This window comes from Conger conger, chromosome 8 (genome assembly GCF_963514075.1).
Source record: "Conger conger chromosome 8, fConCon1.1, whole genome shotgun sequence".
NCBI classification, from domain to species: domain Eukaryota; kingdom Metazoa; phylum Chordata; class Actinopteri; order Anguilliformes; family Congridae; genus Conger; species Conger conger.
The window spans coordinates 17,307,497-17,329,855 of record NC_083767.1 but is presented as its reverse complement, the minus strand read 5'-3'; the positions used below and the strand labels follow the sequence as shown (position 1 = coordinate 17,329,855).

At 44.0% G+C, this 22,359-nt stretch overlaps 1 protein-coding gene across 1 annotated transcript; it reads left to right on the top strand.

Annotated features, from left to right (window-relative positions):
• Positions 1-867: 867 nt before the first annotated feature.
• Positions 868-19,808, top strand: LOC133135158 (FH2 domain-containing protein 1-like; the record flags this gene model as incomplete). Its single annotated transcript, XM_061251954.1, has 11 exons — positions 868-1,167; positions 2,035-2,096; positions 7,774-7,876; positions 8,519-8,604; positions 8,679-8,779; positions 10,277-10,347; positions 10,795-10,902; positions 12,160-12,230; positions 12,954-13,071; positions 14,106-14,270; positions 14,961-19,808. Coding segments are annotated over 11 exons (3,528 nt in total), but the record flags the coding sequence as incomplete, so codon positions are not given.
• Between the last annotated feature and the right edge of the window lie 2,551 nt (positions 19,809-22,359).

Sequence of the window (22,359 nt, the reverse complement as noted above, 5' to 3'; positions counted from 1 at the left end):
TATATAAATGCCAACCATTTAGTATATCGATTTCCAAAATGCTGAGAAGACAAGGAAAAAATTAGGAACAGTTGACGCTAAAGCAATGGCATTTTAAAATAGGCTATACAGATACAACCATCAGTTTCAACACTTTCAAACAGTATATCTTGTTACCATAGTGATTGAAAATTGAAAAGTTAATTCTAAAAAACCCACACCCCACAGCCCTTAATCAGATTTAATGTTAATTTACATGTTGTGCTTTGAGTTGTGTACAACCATAAAGCTGCTATTGAACCAATGTATTGTATGTTATCCCTGTGTTGACCTTTGAAGAGAGGCATACAGGTGGTCTTTGGTTAATTGTCTCACTCTAGTAATTAAAAATCACAATTGGGAGGATGTACTCCTTTTGGTTTTGTAGTTTCTTTGTTCTCTGTCTTTGATGTCACAAACATCCTCAGTGTTTAGTCTGCACGTCATGCTTGATGGCGCCTCAACAATCGCATGTTGTGTTTTATCTTCATTGCAGCTCTGTCGTCTGTTGTTTGACCTCCGACCCCGAGCCATGGAACGGTTCGCTAAAGAAGCTCGTAGCCCGCTGAGACGCAGACACTGAGATGAAGACGACCCGGCCCAGCGAACGCCACCGCCACGTTTCTGACTCTCAGACACCTGTCTGTTGCTCCACCCTCCCCTGCTGCCCCAGGCCCTAGTCCCTCGCCCCCGGCCCACGAGGCCTTTGTGATGCGTGTTATGAATAGCCTGTCCCTGGCCAATGAGAAACAGAACTGCAACAGCGGGAGCAGGGTGGGCGATTCCGTGCCGGTGCCGTGTGCCCCGCCCCCACCCCCTCCTGCTCCGCCTCCGCCTCCCCCTCCCCCTCCCCCGCCCCCTCCGGGCATCCCTCCACCCCCACCGCCCCCTCCACCAGGCGGAGGGAACCCCAGTCATGGCCACCGCAAGAAGAAGAGAGTCCGCAGCTTCTTCTGGAAGACCATTCCGGAGGAGAAGGTGCGCGCCAAGCCCAACATCTGGACCCTGGCCACTCGGCAGCAGCAGCAGTACCAGATCGACGTGCGCACCATCGAGGAGCTCTTCGGCCAGCACGAGGAGGCCCGTTCGGCAGGCGGGCTCAGCCGGGGAGACCGGTCCAGAGGGTCCCTCAAGGAGACCAAAAAGGAGGTGAGTGGGGCAGAAGGGGTCAAACTGCACGCTGGATGATGGCACTGTTGGAGCGGTTTTTGGAGGCATATTCATGAGACACTTCCTCCGCATAAGTGTATAGGCTATGGGCACTGAAGTCAGTGTATTGTCACACAGTGGCTTCCCCCATTTTTTGTATGTTGGACTTTTTCCTTTTGGGAACCCTATTTTCCACTTTTTTCAGTGGTCAGTGTATTGTCAAAATCAGTAGACTGACAGAGAGACAGACAAACCACTCACAAATAATACCAACATTTGGGAATGCAAAGGAATACAGTTTACAGTACCCAGGCAAATTTATTTTGCTCTCTTATTTTATACATAATACTGTTTAACCCAGCTGTCTTGCAGGAGTCTCAGTTATATGGACTTCGGACTGAATCTAGGTCCTCCAGCAGCGTTGTCTGTTTTGCTGATATATACGTATGCACAGGACGGCAGGCCCTTATGGAATTTAAGCCCTGCATCCGTGAGAGTACACTCAGTCTGTGTGTCCACTGTAACTCATCACCCTAAGTCACTCTGCAGGGTTAGACAGAGCTGAAGTTTTAGGTGGTTTTCAGTACTCGAACATCAGGTTCGCCCTGTGACTACTGAAATTAATTTAGTCACACAGGCATGTTTCAGTTCTGTTTCTATATTTTCTGCACTCTAGAGGAATACAATAGCTGACATATTTCATTAACTCCTCCCATGTACCACAAATAACAGGACGGCTGTTGTTGTGTATATTCAGTCATAGCTTTAAATAGACAACCAGAGCTGCAATTTTAAAGCTCTGCGAGAATGCCCTAAATCCTGTCGAAATAATTATCCTCTTTCATCTATTGTTTTCTTTTCTTCCAGATCTGTATCCTGGACTCCAAGAGAGGCATGAACGTTGGCATTTTCCTCAAGCAGTTCCGAAAGTAAGCCTCCTCGTGATCCCAGATTTCCCAATTGGTAAAACAAGAAAAACAAATGAGGTGTCTTATTTTATTCTGCCAAAAAAGACTTGCGAATAGAAATGCTGATGCGTATCCTTGGAAACCCGATACTGTTGCGTAACAACATTTAAAGCCAGGAGACATGAGGAGCGCGTGTGAGGCTTTGTGTTGGCTGGCGAGCCCGTGTTGACCCAACGAAGGTTCTCCCGCCTGTACCTCCATCTCCAGCACAGGCTGTAAACAGGGGCAGAAATGGAGGGGCCTGGCTCTGGAACGTCCAGCGTGTTTGTACCGAGCAGTGTTTGGAGTCGTAGAGTCTCTCGAGTCACCAGGGGACAGGTGTTCCGCTAGACCAGGGGCGCATGACAAGGGCCGATCTGTTTTAGGGGTTTGCGTCAACTTCTGCTCTTAATTATGTCATTAGCTCAATCATATCTTCACCTGACATTTGTAGAAGCTCCAACTCCAGTCACAAGTGTATCCCAAAGGTTTTACTGTGCTCAAGTACAGGAGTGAACCAGCATAGCCTATAAAACTTTCAGAAAATGAAAATTAAGCTAATTGGGTGGAACAAAAATAAGCCCGCAGTCCAGTCCTCCAGGATTGCACACCCCTGTGCTAGACATATCCGACACAGCTGGCACATATCCGAACAGGGCAGTCCCAGGTGTATTGTGGGTAGGGTGACTCATTTCGAGGCTCTCCACCCCACCCAAATTTAATCAGCAGGCTTTTCATTTTAACTTCAAAAAGTGGAAATGACTGCTTCTCCCATAATGACCAGCCTATCAAATATTGAGATACAGAAAAGATTTCATAGCAATTTGTTTCATAATAAAAGATGCCTGTAGTAATAAAACATCATCTCACAATCATTCCTCTGTACTATCCATGTTTGCTTATAGGAGTGGCATTAAGTGAGTTAGTGAGATTTGTGTATAATTACTAAACTAGAACTAATTCACCATAATAAATGAATACTATATCCATGGACTCCAAGAGGTCTGAGATGGAGTCAAGAGGACCAGGCTTTTGACCTGGTCTTGCTGTTCACTTTTTCATGGTCAGACAGCCCCCCGCAGTACAATTTGCATACTTCAGGTTTGAATCCCATGTGCTCTTTGCTTTTGCCCTTGCATTTAAAATGCACTCCGCTGGTTATTACATTACATTACATTATTGGCATTTGGCAGACGCTCTTATCCAGAGTGACGTACAACAAAGTGCATACCCATAACCAGGGATAAGTTCGCTGAAAGACCCTAGAGGGAAGTACAATTTCAACTGCTACCTGTACAACAAAGATAAGGACAAGGGCCATTTTTTTTTTTTTTTTGAACAAACAAACAAACAGCAAAAGTGACCAAAGTTAACTATCCAAAGTAACTGCTTACCTAGCCAACTAAAAATACCGATACACAAAGCAAGTCACAGAGACAACAATTAAGGTTCACAGGGAGGTAGGGAGGGATGGGGAGAGGTGCTACTTGAAGAGGTGTGTCTTCAGCTTGCGCTTGAAGGTGGGGAGAGATTCTATAGTTCTGACCTCAACCTGACCTCTATAGTTCTGACCCCACCGTGGAGCCAGAACAGACAGTAGTCGTGAGCGTGAGGTGGAGGTTCTGAGAGCAAACTGCAGTGCATATGTGCAATGAAATGTGGGTGCACCAAGAATTTTGCAATCTATTTTTTTCATTGCCACAGTTTGGGTTAGGTGCATTCAACTGAAGACATACTCTGGGTCACCTTTTTAAATACTTCACAGCATTTATGAATTACATTTCTGAGAAAGCTTTTTATTATAAGCCATGTTTGAGAGTATGCTTTTTTTTGGAAAACAGTCGCGGGTGCCCTTTACAATGCTCTTTCTTGGTTTGAAGAAGATCACCACATGCTCTGCTGTCATGTTCCAGGAGAACATGGCAAGATGTGTGGTGGTAGGACCTGCATGTGATAGGGCCTGGGAATTCCAGGTTTGGAAAGTAAAAGTCTTTTCAGTGTTTTCCTCCAATTGCCTGGATTTGCTTATTAGTACAATTATTCGGCCAAGAGATAGATCTGATGAGTGAAATTGGCTAGCTGAGTTTGTTGGTGGAAGGAACATATGACAGGACTTTTACATTCTCACCCCTGGACTTCCCACCTGTCATTTGAGCTTGCAACCACAAAGCTATGCCACTGGCTTAATTGTTTTCAGGATCAGTGAATCGGTTTGTGGAAACCCTCTGCCAATCAGAACAGCATGGAGGTGGAAGTGCTGCGTGATGTTTTCTCACCATTCCGTCTGACTCTCTCGAAATAGAGAGGCAGCATAATGTACACGCTGTTGACTGAGTGTAAATTACACGTACTGTGCTTGAACCGTACTCATTGATTTTGTTTTGATTTGAAGCTGTATTTTCCTGTGGCGAGGCCTATTGCATATTTAATCTCGGCCACCAAAAGGATTGCTCCGTAAAATCAGACGTAGATATGATAGTCTGAGGAAAACTCTTAAAATTCTAAAAATGTCACTGTGCTACTCCCTTGTATGTGCTTATTCCATGCCAATTTACTGGTCTTCTGAAGAGCCAAGAAAGTTTTCTCTCTTTTCTTTTTTTTAGCCAATGCGGATGTAGGTCTTGGCCTATTCTGGATGATAATCAAACCAAATTATCTTCAAAGACAATTGGTATTGTCGACCTAGTTGTTCCCAGGGTTGTCATACTGGATACCTTGAACATTTGTATCACCTTTTGGCATTTACTGTAAGTCCAAGCTGGGAATTTAACTGAATTCCCAACCTTTCAGTCATAAGCCCAGTTTCATAACCATTATGCTACACTTTCCTGGAAGCAGCAAAGAAGGTCTAAGGCTCATTAGTCAAGTCAGTTCTGCCAACTGAATTCTTGTATAGTGAATAAAATTTAATCAGTTTTTCTAAATTGATCTCTTGATGACTTATGAAGTGTTTCAGACAGTCTTTCCATCTGCAATTACATTTTTAAAATATGCTAATTTCAAAGAAGGCGGCACGGATGGTGCAGTGGATAGCACTGCCGCCTCACAGCAAGGAGGTCCTGCGTTCAAATCCCTGTCGGCCAGGGCCTCTCTGTGCGGAGTTTGCACGTTCTCCCCGTGTCTGCGTGGGTTTCCTCCGGGTACTCCGGTTTCCTTCCACAGTCCAAAGACATGCAGGTTAGGCTGATTGGAGAGTCTAAATTGCCCACAGGTATGAGTGTGTTAGTGAATGGTGTGTGTGCCCTGTGATGGACTGGTGGCCTGTCCAGGGTGTATTCCTGCCTTTCGCCCAATGTATGCTAGGATAGGCTGCAGCCCCCCTGCGACCCTGTTCAGGATAAGCGGGTTAGGATAATGAATGAGGATGAATAATAATAATTTCTAATTGTAGAATTTCAGCAAGCCAAATAGTCTTAAATGTATCCTTTAAAGGCTAGCGAAATGTCATGGGCAAAGCCAGAATGTTGAGGCTAAGACCACATTCCCAGAACTTGCTCATGCTCAGTCCATTGGATGTTATCATTTGGTCACATTACTGGAACAGCATTAGAATTTGTTATGGAAAAAAAGGGAATTGTCAATGAAATTCTGTGATATTTTTTTCAGGAATGTTGGGAATGTGAAACAAACGCACCTCGATGTCTTCTTTCAGAACATTTTTTAAATGCTCCTAGCACATTTTCTCCATTATGTTTTACATGACTACATGATTACATGATGACCATCTGACAATATCGCCAGTTTGTATGCAACATTCCTGCCATGTTTTCTCTCACAGAACATATTTGGAACAATAAATATGTTCTCAGACTGAGGAATATTCTTCCCATCATGGTGCCTCACAAGCAAATGGAAATCTAACTAGAATGTTCCTCAGTGCTCTTGAAACATTTGTTGTGTTTGCTGGTAATAAGGTGGAGTCCCTCTGCCATCTGGCACAGTCCACTGGCTGGTGTGTTTTCTTGACTGCAGTCCTGTATACAGTACGTGACCCACCTACAGTGGTTATACAGTCGATTCACAGTTATGCCAAGAAACACTGCTAAACTGCCCAGTATTAAAGCTGATGGATTAACCACAGCTGACCAACCTCATAATTTGAGTCTATTTAGATGGAATTTAACCCGTAACTGGAGGGTATTCCTAAATGTATAGGTGTCATATTAAAGCCACGTAGATTACTACGTCCAGATTTCATTTATAATGTTTGAAGTTTTCCGGGAACGTGGGTGGATTTAGTCGAGGTATTATTTTATTGCTCAATATTTGCGTGACACGCACAGTACAAAATGTGGCAGGCTAATCCCGCTGAAGGTCTTAAGGTGCTCAGAGATTTACATAACACTGAAAGAGTGCCTCTTTCAACAGCCTACTTGCCCCACAATTTCCAAAGCACGGGACAATGGGGGCTCAACACAGATGCTATTTTGAACAACAAGAACTCCCATTCCTGCAGTATCACATACTTTTCTCTAAACTGTTTATTAAATTTGCTGGTTACTATGTGATTAAAGTGGACATTTTACTGGAGCTTACTTACCAGATGTGGAAATTGAAGCCTGGTCGCACACTCTGCAGTATAGCACTTTGTAAACTGAAGTGGAATGTCTTGCTGTAATGCCCTTATGTGTAGCTGCAGCCTGCGTGTGTGATCACTACAAAATGTCGACATGTTAAGGTTTATTATTTAATCTGTTCTGTTATACTGTCACATAGGGGCAGCCTGTAGCGTCGTGGTTAATGTAAATGACTGGGACACACAAGGTGGGTGGTTCTAATCCCAGTGTAGCCACAATAAGATCCGCACAGCTGTTGGGCCCTTGAGCAAGGCCCTTAACCCTGCATTGCTCCAGGGGAGGATTGTCTCCTGCGTAGTCTACTCAACTGTATGTCGCTCTGGATAAGAGCATCTGCCAAATGGCAATAATGTAATGTAATGTAACATGGGAGTACACTCCTAACAGGACCCACACGTGTATCTGAGATACATGGTCCATGATGCCATTCTAGGACTTTGAATGTTTTGACCTTTTAATCCACTTTATGAATGAATTTATGGTTACAAAACTGAGAATAAATAAGTGGCTATGGTACATGACTGGGCCCCGGGTGGTTGGTGGTTGAAGTCCCGATGTAGCCATGATAAGATCAGCACTGCTGTTCAGTCCTTGAACAAGGCCCTTAACCCCCATTGCTCCAGGGGTGATTGTCCCGTTTTGTCTAATCAACTGTGAGTTACTTTGGTTAAAACGGCTGATAAATAACAACTTATCAATATTATTATTCGGACATGAGGCTTGCAGGACCTGGCCGTAGACATAGAGCATCTGCAATGTCTCTGTTTCTGACATAGCAGAAGAGGGGGTGATCGCTGTTGTTAACGCACTCCAGCTGCATGTGTTGAGTAAGCTCTCAGTCAAGTAAATCTTCTCTTTTCTACGAATGTCACAAGAGGAGTTTAAGTTTCTTCAGGTGAAAAGGTCTGCAGCTGTTGTCGAGCTTTGTTGAGGCCTGTTACATGGGCGTGGTGCCCTTTTTCACAGGTTTTGGGCATGTTGCTAATCCCCAACAACACCAAATGCTCCAATTCCAACTTTTTTGCCTGATGGTTGCATTTCACAGATGTTGAGAGGCTAACTTCAGATGTGTTGTTTTTCAGGTCTAACCAGGCCATTATTGAAGATATTCACTTTGGAAAGAGTGCCCCCTTTGGTTCAGAGCCCCTGAAGGAACTGTTGAAGCTGCTGCCGGAGTCAGATGAGGTGAGTTTGAGGACTTTCCTTACTGCAGTTTTTGCCTCTCCGTATGTGCCTGATAATGAGTCCCAAAACTGCCCAATCCTCAGCATGTCTGCCCTCTCAGGGCACAGGAACTGTACCGCCAAAACAATGGTGCAAACAGGAAGTTGTGTTTGCCCAAGACCCTTGGTTTGTGTATACCTGTCTGTAGAGGTCTCTCTGTGTGCAGATGTCTGTACTGTGTGTATGTGTGTAAAAGCTGTGAAGGAGTGAAGGTAAATCAAGGTAAATCAAGGTAATCATTATCAGAATAGTCAAGCCTTTTGTCTGGCTGGGTAACCAGCTGGTCTTCAGATTGGTCCCATTGTCTTTGTCACTGTTTTGTATGCATTTCGGAAGGCTGTGTGTGTGTGAACTGTTTGATATGTGTGTATATAAGTTGCTATGGTACATGACTGGGACCCATTATTTGTGTGTGTGTGTGTGTGTGTGTGTGTGTGTATGTGTGTGTGTGCATATGCATGTGTGTGTACATGAGTGTTTGTGTGTGTGTGGATGTACCTGCGTGTTTAAGCGTGTGTGTATATGTGCATGCACCTTGAATATCTTTGTGTACGTGTGTGTATATGCGGGGATGTGTTCTGATAATCATTCTCCTACCCTCAGCTGAAGAAGCTCAGAGCATTCAAGGGAGATGCGGACCGCCTTTCTCTCGCCGACTCATTCATGTACCTTTTAATCCAGGTACCAAGGTAAGAGGCCTTCGTCTCCCTTCCCTTACACACGGGCATTACGCCTTATTGATCCGAATGTCCGTCTGTTTCAGCTTTGAACTGCGCCTGGAAGCCATGGTGCTGAAAGAGGAGTTTGCCCCTCTCTGCTCGGCGATGAGCAACGAGATCGATATCATGCGTACGGCAACGAAAGGTAACCCCCCCCCCCGCCACCTCACGCCCGCCACCCCATCTGTACTGCTTAATTGTTTGCAGACTGTCAGAAGCAACAACTGCAAGGTTGGGATTACAGTTGTCTATCTTGTGGTCACACAAGATGCTCACATTACAGTCTTTAAGTCTTTAAGTGAGGGACTCTCCCTGTTCAAAGTCTGCTTACATCAAGTGCAGTCAGTTGTCAGTTAAGGAAAACTTGAAACACCACAGTGTCTTGTCTTATGATTGCGTTTGTTTCTCATTTTCTTCTTCAAACATATGCAAACGTTGACAGCACAATCTATGACTTGTCTGATGGGTTTATCATTTTATTGAATATGGCTGTAAACATTAACGCAGGGTTTGTTTGGATAGGCGTATCTGCGAGGGTGTGCCTCCTTTTGTCCACAGAGCTCTGTAGTCTGAATAAAGCGGATTTGGGGCTTGTGCAGGTACGATTGTAAATTTGAAATGCACACTATAGCGACATGTTTAGGCAGATTTGGAACTCTTATGACAGCTTAAAAATCAGCATAACGCTTTAATTTTCACCTTATCAGGTTTCATCTCATCCTGCTGATTCTCACTTTTATTGCGTGAGATTTTTTCCAGATCTCCTGCTGCACAGCTTGTTTAACAGCATACAATTTTGGCACATGCACACACAGACATACATCTACACACACACACACTGCTGCCACACTGTATTTACTGAATGGAGTATTCCTCACAATAACCTGTATGGGAGGGCAATGTACGTGTGTGTGGATGTGTATTTCTTTTTGATATTGCCTCTGTGTGTGTTATTTGAGAACAAAGGTTGTGTGAGTGTGTGTGCACATTATTCAGCTATGCACACAATTGCTGGCTGGCCAAGCAGTGTTCCTTGGAGTGAGTCATCAAAACAGAACAGCAGGATGAGGACCATAAAAATGTTAGAGCAGCGATTTCAAACTCAAATCCTGTAGGCTTGCAGTGTTTTTGTCCCTTTTCAGGCATTTCAGCACTTAAGTCCTTAGATTAATTCCCAAATTGGCTAAAACAACCACACACCATGTTTCCTGGGCCTAAACTGGCTATTAATTGAAAGGTGCTTCGAAAAACCAGAGCAGAGTCTGCCCTCTAAGCCTGGAGTTTGAGTGTTTGTAAGGTGGTAGTAGTAATATTAGTAGTAGTAGTAGCTGTAGCAGCAACAGCAGTAGTAGTAGTAGCAGGCGCCAGTCTATCTATGTTTCACCTGTTTCAAATTAAACGGGCCACTGATAGCTGCCTAACAATGCATTTTATGATGCATTTCATGGTGGAGGATGGGAGAACGGCCCCATAGTAGCACTTTGAAACTTTGAAACAAAATCATCAGATCCGGCCCTCAGTAGTAGCAGTAGTAGCAGTACTAGTAGTATTGCTGTAGCAGTAGCAGCAGATGTGGTAAAACTACGCAGAAGATGGTGTTGTTTGTATGAAGCAGGAATGCTTAACTGTGTCTTCTCCACAGAGCTGATGAGCTGTGAGGAGCTGCATGCCATTCTGCACCTGGTGCTGCAAGCGGGGAACATCATGAACGCAGTGAGTTCCCAACGGCTTGGTCGCTCTAACTGCCCCACAACGGCGACTCTCTCTAATGCTAGCATCGCTAACAGCTCTTTCACAGCATAACCGCTCCACATCGGCTGCTCTTTCTAATACTAGCATTGCTAACAGCTCTTTCACAGCATAACCGCTCCACTCTGGCACCTCTCTCTAATGCTATCATTGCTAACAGCTCTTTCATACCATAGCCATGGCACACCAGCTGCTCTCTCTAACACTAGCATTGCTAACAGCTCTTTCACACCATAACCGCTCCACACCAGCTGCTCTCTCTAATGCTAGTGTTGCTAACAGCTCTTTCACATTGCTAGCGTCGCTAACAGCTCTTTCATAGTACTAGTGTGGCTAACACATTTTGTTACACCATAACCGCTCCACACTGCTGTCTCTCTCTAACATTAGCGTCGCTGCTGGCTTTTTCAGGGTGGTTACGCCGGCAACGCGGTGGGCTTCAAGCTGTCCTCCCTCCTCTCCCTGGCGGACACCAAGGCAAACAAGCCTGGAATGAACCTGCTGCACTTTGTGGCTCTGGTGAGTGATCGTGCAAACGGCCAACAGAGTGAGCGAGTGACTGAGTAATGCAGCAAATGAATGAGCGGCTAAAGGAAGGAGGGAATGACTGAGCAAGTGAGTATAAATAAGCAAAGAAGGGAGTGTGTAAATGTGTGATTTAGAGGTAGGGAGGGAGAAAGAGGTAGGGAGGGAGAGAGAAAGAACAAAGGATGGATTACGGTGAGAGGTAAATGCAAGTCTGACGGAGGAACGGAGCAGGAAGGGAGATAGCGAGCTGAAGGAATGAGCTTAGTATTGTGTGTGTGTTTGTGTGTGTATTTTACATAACATTTTTGGGCCATTTAATTTGAAAAGTGTAGTGTTTAAAATGATAAGGCCATCCTTGATTTGGCTTGCATTTTCCCTCTTCTGTGGGCACATTTAAATAATTGACTGAATTTCAAATGTTGAAATAGTGTGGTAAACACAGTCAAAATGCATTAAATATTAACAAGCCTGTAGCACTACTCATAAAATATCCAGTATGGCAAACAGTAACTATGCAGATATCCTACCTCCTATTCCCTTTATTTTCTTATGAAAATTCCCTTGTAGTCACAGTTGAATACACCAGAAAACAATGTGCATCTGCTCACATGTGCATTTCAAGATAAAAACTACACGGCTTCAGCTGCAAAACAAAATCATGGTAACATGAACATAGTATTATTGCTGGCCACTGGCTAGCTTTCATGAAGAAGATAATAAACCTGAATAACATACCATTACTGACTGTCCTCTTAAAACAGACCCTGGATCCATTTGCTCTTCTGCAGTATTTACTCCTAAAATCAGTGGCCATGCCATGCCATAGTCATGCTCCTCCAATGAGACAGCAGTTTTTAAATGGGTCTGTTATTTTTGGCAACGGTATCTAAAATAAGTTCACCTGTTTTCTTGCTGTCCAGGGTGACATTCTGGTTGGTTTAACTGAAGATAATGCCCTATTTGGAGCCTGCATACAAAAGCAGTGTTTCCTTATGTATGTATGGTTTTAGAGTGTATTGTGTGCTAGTTGAATACCCTGCTGAAAAAAAAGCTAGGATTTGAAACAGCTGGTAGCTGGTTGACCAGTTCCATACTCAACATGGTCTACAGCTGGTAGCTGGTAATTTCAAGCTGGTCATAGCTGGATTTTACACCAGGGTATGCTTATTTGTCATGTTCAGTTATATGTATCTTGAGTGCTTGTCCTGTGTGTAGGTGATTTTGTAAACACTGGTGCTCTCCACACAGGAAGCCCAGAAGAAGGATGAACATCTGCTGAAGTTCCCTGAGAAGCTTGTGCATGTTCAGAGTGCAGCTCGGTATGTTCCGCGCTTTCATTCAGTCATTTCATTCAGCACCACCGCATAGACCTCACCCATTAATTATGGGGACAGCCTGTAGCCTAGTAGTTAAGGTACATGACTGGGACCCGGAAGGTTGGTGGTTCAAGCCCCGGTGCAGCCACAAGAAGATCCAGTTGGCCCCTTCAGCAAAGCCCTTAACTCCGGGGGGGTTGTCCACTGCTTAGCCGAATCAACTAAGTTGCGTTGGATAAAATAGCTCCTAAATAACTGTAATGTAATATTTTGTTTAGAAACGTGCACTAAAAATGAAGAGAATGACAATTCTTGTTTTGCTTACTTTTCACCCTTAATAAGGCTGAAATCTTTGTTTATGAACTGAACAATACACGATGGGATTGCTGGCTCCCTATCTCCAAAATATTTATTTAATCAGGGGCAGTGCTCTCAATTTCCAAATGCGTCTTTCCACAGTAACTGATTTTATTTGAAAACAGGGCATTTAGTGCACGATGAAGACCTCTCCCATGAAAACCAGGATTTTCAGTTGATGCGTTTGTTTCCAGTGGATGTTCCCTTCAAGAGTACAATGCTGTCTTAAGAGCTTTCCTGTGCTCTGCTGGGCTGTGTCAGTGTGTGAGGTGTGAGGTGTGCCTGTCATCTCTGTGGGTGTGATGAGAGGCAGGTGTAATGTGCCAGCCAGCTGCAGGTGTGTTATTTAGCATCCTGTTCCATCTCCAGGATGTCCTTGGAGAACGTTGAAGCCGAGTTTCAGTCGTTGCACAGACGGACGCAGTCGGTGGAGGCCAAGGTCCTGAAGGATGCCGGGCTGCAGCAGCAGCTGGATGAGTTCCTGCAGGTGAGGCGGGTTTATAGGTCCCATCTGAAGGAGGAGGATACCCAAGAAGTATGGGTAACACTTTCTTTGAAGGGTGCTACATAAGAGCTTTATAACTCCTTCATAATCACTACATAGCACATTTCTCAGCACTACATAAGCATGTCAGTACCCACAAATAGGCATATGGCGTGTTAGCTTTGTCAACATTGATTCAGCAAGTGACATTATCATGACATATCAAGTGAAATGACACAATGTATGTCATCAATGTTGGCATAATGCTTATGTAGTGCTCATGAATGTGCTATGTAGTGCTTATGAATGAGTTATATAGCTATTATGAAGGACCCTTCAAAGAAAGTGTTACCAAATTGTGTGTGTGATGGTGATTGCATCATGAGCACCACTGTTGGTGTATGCATCCAAGGGCTAGTCAACTGCCAGCTATCTACATTACACAGTAGACATACTCTTAGTCTTTTGATCAATAAGAAGAATAAATATCTATTTAAATGCATCAAAAGTTGTGACTATGTCTAGGTCTGCATATGTCTCTGAAGACCTCCACTCATGATAGATTAATTGGCAATAGCAGTGCTTATTTTTAGAACAAATCCATTTTTACAAGTATGTTCATAAATTGTTTTATATAAATAATATTTTGGAAATGTTTGCCCCTTAAAGGAGAAACTGATCCACAGGCAAATTTAGTTGAAGAAGCCTGGTGTATGCTATGGCAGTGGTTGTGGATGTGTGTGTAAGATGTGTGTGTGTGTGTGTGCCAGTAAAGCAGTTGCTTCTGTGTATCTCTATGTGTGAATGTTAAAGTGCATTTGTGGGTTGTCATTCTGATTCATTTGGCAGTGTCTTATATTCGCACATCAGTGCAGTGGTATTTGTTGGTGTGACAAATACAGAAATATATTTTTTGTAATTTTTGGTTTATTTGGTGATATTTGCATTTATGTTTTGGGGGTTCTGCTGGTGGATTAAATTTGAAGATGCTTGCGGTTGTGAGGTCTGACCGCACTCTCTAATGGTTGAACCCTCAGAGCTGGTCGAGAGCCCTGCAGGACCTAAAAAAGAGACGGACGGATCTGCGGCAGGAGGGAAACGCGCTCATTGATTTCTTCTGCGAGGACAAAGACACCTTCAAACTGGACGACTGTTTCAGGATATTCCAGGACTTCTGCCTGAAATTCAAAAAGGCTGTCCAGGTGGGCACACGATTCCCTCCACTGCAACGTACGAGTTAATAAGTCTCCGATCAGTCCAGAAATGTTATATAAACAAGTCTTGTTTGTGTTCTGTGACGCTTCTGTGGAGAAAACTGACCGTGATGTGCTATTAAATCACTCTACTGGTTCTTTTCAGGAGTTAGAAATTAACTTGATTTCTTATATAGTTGTCATGTTCAAACATTAAACTGCTGTCCAGGTTTGATTGTCCTGTCTTTAAGAGTCATCCAGGTGACTACAAGTGCAGATTTAGCAGTGAGTGACTAAATTAATGATGCCTCTGATAAATATGATTTGTATTAATATGATTTTTTACACTTGAACACAGGTAAAGTATGCATAAATCTTTTGATATGATAATATCTTTATGTTGTCTGATAGGATAATGTTGATGTAATTGTGACTTCTCTTGTGAAACTATAAAAAATGTAACAAATGAAAGGATTTACTTTAGCATATGCAAATCCTTTTAGCACACGCACAACTAATAACACAACCAATGATCAGTGCAAAAAAAATACCATAATCATTGGCCATGTTATTTGTTTTGTGTATGCTGCTGTAAAAGGTTTTGCATAATGATCAAGGTCTTCGTTAATCAGGCCTTTTGTTTGTTAGTAATGTCAGTAACATGTAGACATTCGCCCTCTGCTGGTGTGAAATGTGCAGGACAACTGGGAGCGTGAGCTGAAGGAGGTAGCCAAACAGCGGCGTCTTCGGGAGCTGGAGGAGAAGCGGCACTCGTGGGCGGGCAACGGTGACCAGGGCGGGGGCTTCGGCCGCAGCAGCAGCGAGAATGACGTGGAGACGCTGACCAGGGAGGGGCTGCTGGACTTCCTGCAGCAGCGACCGAGGAGCCCCAACAGCCCGTTGGGCCGCTCGTCCAGCGCCAGGCGCTACCGAAGCGCCGCGTCCGCCGCCGACCGCGACCTGCGCAGCTTCCTGGAGCTCACCGCCAGCACCGACGACAACGCTAACGCTAACGCTAACGGGAGGTTGCTCAGCCCGTCTCGACCCGGCCGCTCGCCGGTCAGGGGCACTGCCGGGGGCGTGGTTCAGTGGAGTGAGGGTGCGCAACCGGGCGATTTGGGCTCGCCACCGGAAGCTTCTGAGGGCCTGCCCACCTTCCGCGTCAGCCCCAGTGCGGAAGCAGATCCTCACCTCGATGACAACCGCCGCAGCGCCTTCTCCAGGCCCACGTTTTTGATCGGCGCCGACCCGGAGACGAACGTCTTCCAGAAGGCGGCGGGCAGCGGTCGGGGACAGATGAGCATCAGCGTGGAAAGGCACACCTTGGTCCCGAGACTCCAGCCGTTTGACTTTGTCCCCCCTGGCAGCGGTGGTGACGATAACGGTAACGTGCGCCTAGCCGACAGGGGAGATGTGGTCATCACCGACTTGGAGATCTTGGACACTCCTGCTTCCAGTACGAGCTCGGGCCCGAGCAGAGGGTCAATTGCAGGGCGGGACGATAAAACAGACTCGTCCACTGGACCGGAGCAAGAGGAGAACAGCACAGACTCCTCAGTGACGCATAATCCCCCTCCAGCTCTTGAACCTTCAGTGTCAAACAAACAGCCTATACCCCACTTCCTGGACTCCACAGACACGGACTGCTCAGTGATACTGGACTACTCTGAGACGGACTCCCCTGTTTCGAGGGCGGGGAAGGCTTCTGAAATGCGGACACAGGTGAACGACAGTCGCGGTAATGTCCAGCACTCTTTGTCTATGTCTACCAATGAGCCGTCAGTGTCTGCATCCACCAATGAGACATCAGTATCCGCATCCACCAATGAGCCATCCATGTCTGCATCCACCAATGAGCAATCAATGTCTGCATCCACCAATGAGAAGGCAGCATCCCCTCCTACCAATGACCCTGCTGTATCTCCATCTACCAATGAGCACTCTGCTTCTGCATCCACCAGCAAGCCCTCTGTGATTTCATCAACCAAAGAGAAGCCTGCACCTACATCTGCATCTTCATCAACCATTGACCAGCCAGCTTCTCCTTCAGCCAATAAGCACTCGGCGTCTACATTCACCAATGATCAGACTGACCCTCAATCCGGTAGTAACACCCCTGAGTCTGTTCCCTTGTCTTCCAGAGATGACACAACTAAGAGGAAAGAAGTGGATGAGAAGCCAGTGGACGGTAAGGCTGCAGCAAGCACAAAAACCGTAAGCTCAAAAAGCAAACCTGCCTCTAAAAACCCTGTGAATAGCACAAAAATACGGTCAGTACGAACACTGACCACCTCAGAGAACCAGAGCATGCGCAAGGTAGTGCCCATCTCGAAAGTGAACCGCTTGGGCGGCGTTGCTGGAAGGTCGGAGAGAGCGGTAGGTCAGGAAAACACACGGCGGTCCCTGCAGGACCACAGCGCCCCCTCCAGGAGGACTGAGCCACAGCGCGGCTTGTCCCGCCGTACCAGCCTCCCTCCCGAATACCCGAAGACTCAGAAGACCCCACAGCCTGGAGCCCTGAGCCGAGGGCCGTCCTTCAAGAAGCCCGCCACCAAGCCCGTCCGGACTGTCCCCAAGCCCCCGCCCGAGGAGAAGATGTGCCGCTCCACCATGCGGGCGTTGGGCCTGGCCCAGGGCAGCGGCAGCGCCCCACCGACCCCCGCCCACAGCTCCAAGAGCCCCCTGCCTGGCTTTGCCCGAAACACGGTGGCCTCCTCCTCCAGGAGGATGAAGAAGGATGCTAGCCCCAGCTCGACTCCGTCCACCCCCTCAAAAAGCAGCACCCTCACCCGGACTGGGTCCCTGAGGCGTGGGCCCAACAGAGTGGCCCCCGCGGGCCGCCATTTTGTGCCCGGGAGCGGGGAGGAGAAGACTCTGCCGAGGAGCCCAAGCTTGAGAGGCCACAGTCGGGTCGTCCATCCGAATGCAACTCCTCCCTCTCCCAGAGGCCACTCCCACAAGTTCAGCAGTAACCTCTCCGATAAGTCCGTTCATTCTAAAGACTCCGCCTCCAGTAACACTCTCAAACCCACGTGGAAATGACCGACCGATTAAAGAACATTCTGTTTGTGAGAAACGACAAACTTCATGAAGTTTTGAATTGTTTCATTGAATAAATGTTTGTTCAGTTTATTTAACTTTATCCTTTAGGTTTAATCAATCATTGTTTTCATTGTCCTTTGCCATTGTCTTTGAATGGGTCCTTTTGGCAGGATTTTTAAATATAGTACATCTCTTCCTGTTTGGAGTATTTTTCAATGTTATTGTATATATCAATTTGATCATTTTGAAAAGCAAAAAACACTAACAGGTAACCACTCTATATTTTGGAGAGTACACATTATATTGACCAGGGTTTTTTTTCCTGAAATCCTTGTATCGTTTTCAGACGATCTTCCTATGAAGAGAGTAGACAGATGACTAACCTTTTCCATGGTGCCACACTGCTTTGTCTTGTTTTTGATGAAGTGGGAAACTACTAAGCATATTCTAATGCTGCTGATAAGCTGGGCTGACTCAAGTTGAGTGTGTTTGTTCAGGGTACCTGTTGATGTTTAAGCAACCTGTGTTTGTCACTGTTATTATGCCAGTATATTTTTTTGCAAAGCCATAAACCAACCATTCCCTCTCAAGCACTATTCAGAATTCTCAAAATTCATAAATCTCTGTTGTTGCGTGACTCTATTTTATCATTTTAATATATCGACCAATAGTGTCCTGTGTTCATAAAGTGTTTTAAATTCGTAGAAGCACTTTCATTGTAATATTTACAGGACTTGTACACGCATTGGAAAAAATATTTTTGTGCATATGTAATAAATTGATGAATAAATGGGTGTTCATTTTTTTGGAACGAAATAACACATTTGCCTGTGTTATTTGCTGCACATAAACATTTTTCACCATGGTTTATCTCATTGTTTCTTTTATAAAACTGTTTTTATAAAACTGTCTTTTTTGTTATTCAGGCTCATTTACCTTCCATTTACTTTGAAATGCACTTTTGTAATATATCATAGTTTCTCAAGTTTCACATTGTGTCTGCCTAGTTACATTCTCAGTTATCACAGCTATCAGTTTATTATTTGCAGTTTATTATTTCAATATTAATACAGTGTGTTGAGCAGCTGGCTCATGGCTGATCTCAGAGGAAGTGCATTGAAAAAAAAATCATATTAGGCCTCACACAAAGGAATACTGTGTACATTCAAGGCTTGAATTTTAATTAATTTGACTCGTAAAAGCTTTTGGGGATGCATATTAATGGCCACAGAGGTTGTTTTTCAGTTGTATTTCAAGTAAAACTTGATTTAAAATTAGCAATATATTAGCAGTTAGCAATACATAAAACTAGCGGGCCATTTTGGGCATGAAGTTACGCAAAGCAAGTTATTGCAATGTGAAAATCATAATGTACAAACTGCATAAAAACCATTTGAATGGTTTAGTGTGCATTTTGTATTGACCATATTGTGCACCATGTTACTAAACACATAATACAAGTAAGATCCTGAGTTTCATGTGTGCTCCTCAAAAATCCAAGAGGACTATTTTCCCGTTCAAACACAAACATACACACAAACACTTTTGCAGGATAGCGCCTCTAGCTAAACTTCAACCCCCTGGTGATTTGCTTCACACTACCTACTGTAACTGCTGTTAGCCTCGAGACAAGGTGGGGAGTGTGATCTTATCACTGGAAAGGCATACCATGTCATTAACATGTCCTGAGCATTAAACTTTCAGATTCGGTCATGATACCTATCAGTAGGGCTGAGTGACATATCCCTGTTTTTGGTGCCAAGCCAGAAATATCCTTTTACTGTAATTAAATAGGATTTTCTATCCTTTTCCCATGATGCCTCTCTGTTACTCCTGATGTTATGCCTTTGTGTAGTCCCAAAGCTACAAAGCTTACAAAGCTGTAAGCCCATTTTCCCTTTCTTTTAAACTCCCCATTGCTGAACTCTGAAGTATAGCACACTTCATTCCATTAAGTCTCTCTCTCTGTTGCGATGGCTCTGTGCATTCCTGCTCAGCTCTCTCTATTTTTTTATGTATTGCTCTCAAGTACATAATTGCATTGCATATCAAATGCCTGATTTGTCCAGTTTCATTCTCTTTTTTTTAGAAAAAAGCCTGGAATAATTGTATTATTAGTATTGTTCCAGACCAAGATATGTTTGAGATTTTTTTAAGCTTCTCATTGTATGTCTAATTCAATGGCTTAAACACATACTAAAATGTTCAAAAATCAAGTTGTAAGGGTGACATCTAGTGGAAAAGCAAGCACAGCAAGACACACATTCCTCTATTTGTGAAGAGATTTAACTTTATTTTTCTAAATGAAAATGTCAGGTGTATAGCAAAACCAGTACAGTTACAAATGCAATATTCCCAATAAATGTGACTTCATAATTATTTTTTTTACAGTTAAGTGCATTGCCACTGGAGTATAAATAAAGATTTATTGATCCTTTGTTTTCGTAAAATCCCTTTCATGAAATCCCTGTTTGGTGATATGTATTAAAAGCAACATGATATTAACCTCTTGTGTTTTTGTTAGTCAAAATCTGCCATATTTCCTTATCCAAAACGGCACTTTAAGGGGTGAAGGCAATGCCAATTACATAATTTTTCAAGTGTCCCAAAAATCACCTCTTTGTTCCACTATGCATACAAGTTATTGTTTTGTAGTGATGTACTCCTCATAATTAGTAGTACAGACACAAGTCCATAACTTTGGCTTGGTTCTACAGTGGGTTTTATTGCACTGCCACTCTCAATGGTCTGCTACAGCTGACTTCCAAATGGTAAATGGACTGCATTTATATATCAATTTTATCCAAAGCACTGTACAATTGATGCTTCACCCACACGCCAATGGCGATTGGCTGCCATGCAAGGCACCAACCAGCACATCGGGAGCAATTGGGCGTTAGGTGTCTTGCTCAGGGACAATTTGACTCACCCAGGGTGAACTGGCTCCAATTGCCAGATGTCTGCTCTTACCTCTTGAGCCAATGCCGCCCCTTTCCTGTGGTAAATGGGTCCAGCGGCCCAGCACAGTGGTATAAGATTGGCCATGGTGTTACCCAGCGAGGGAGGGTCACAGACTGGATTCTCCTTGTCTCACTGGCATTGGGCATCAGTGAATCCTCCTCGGAGGGCATTACAATGCTAGGAAATTGGGCACAAGTATCATTTTCAGTGATGTTAAAAGCATTTATATATTGAGTCTTTGTTTCTGCTGTTAGTGCAACTGTATGTTGCTTTGACAATGCTCTGCTCTCTTCTGGCAGTATCAGAAATGCAAAGACATTTTTGGCTAAAATTCAAATTATTGACGTTATTCTCTGTTACTATGGTAACAGCCTTCATGTTGTCAAATAATGACTGTGGACAGTTTCCTTGGGAATGCACACCACGCTTATGGAAGTTCCCTCCTGCATTCATATATCTGCAGTTCACACATAAGATTAAAAAGTAGCTATTGTTTGAAACAATCACCAAAAAATTAACTCATAAGAGGGATCATTACTACCTGCAGATAAAAACAACCAGAGCCCAATATGTGTAATGCTCTGTTTAACAAGACCTGTTTAACAATGTCACCACTGTGAAAAAGTAATTGCCCCCCAAATATGCAATAATAGAGTCAGGAAGGGGGCAATTACTTTTTCACAGTGGTGACATTGATGTTTGATTACCTTTTTTTATTTTCATCAAGGCACTGTAGCTCCCAAAGCATGTCCTTCATTAAATATCCTGTTTTATCATGATGGCCTACCAGTCAGATATACATTTATAGGGATACATTTGAGAGCATTTATCATAATGCTTATAGATGCTGTAGCATCTATATCTGTCGTGGAAGGCAGGAGGACTGCAAAAACCTGTAGTCTGTGGCTGTGGCTGTGTTACCGTAGATCATTAATATTGTCAGCTGAGCCACAGTGCTACTCTGGAGTGCTGCTAAAACCAAGTATGAATGGCTGGCCTAGCCCTGTTTTCTCTTTCCAATCTCAGAACATGTTTTTGTGACAGGAAATGGCCGATTCATCGCCTTTTGCTTTGTTCCCAATTCTGCCAAATGAGCAAGTCTTCCAGATTTAGAAGCATGTACCAAAATATATTTCCTGTTTCTTTTCCTGGACTGGCCAGCATTGCACATTTGTTACTTTCTCTGACAATTTTGTTCAAAAGCACAATAATTCACTAGCGGTTCCACTGTGAGTGATACGTAGGGTATTTCTGTTTTATTTATTTCAAATAATGTTAATTGTGTTAACTTTGAACTCCTAAATTGGGGGTTTGTGTATAGAATGAAAAGGGATGTCATTTTTACAGGGATCACCCAACACGGATTTAATTAAAGCTGTCTACTTTAACCTCATATTGTTAAAGTTGCAGTACAGGGCCGAATCAACAACACTGTCTCACTCTCCGAATATGTTTGTATTATACTGTACTCTAATCCATGTGTTCTTCACTCTTGACATAAATGTCCTCAGTTTCCGATTTACGATAAAAAGCATTAGCTTACAAACAAAACCCAGGGACAGACTCTAGAATGGAACAGTATAATAATAGAATGAGAGCCCCATTGTTATAAGTTCTAACTCTTGCCGCTACTGTTGTACTGTTGCTAATTATAGCTTCTAATTCCTGATTGCAGTATACTGAAGTCGGTGCCTTTTTTAAATGTCGAGTTGTACATATCAGACCATGCCTTTTGTAGTTGCCGTTCCCACTCACAATGGATGGAGATGAAGAACTCTGAGTGTGGCTCTGTCTGAATTTGGGACAATGAAGATCTGTGTCTCGCAAGCAAGCACAAAAACAGACTGATGACCCAACTGTTCCAGTCTAAGGGGTCTTTTGTGAATTGGTAATGTCTGCTGTTCATTGGGGAAACAGTAACGGGGGGTGTGCCAGGCTCTGCTGGTACTAGCAGGACCTGCCCCAAACAAGACAAAAACACAATGTGTGATTGGGGGGGTTGGGAGACACTGCCCTGCTCTTCATTGGAAGAAGCACCCTCTCCCATATGTATTCAATACAGGCACACTTTATCTGCCTTATACATCCTGTTGAT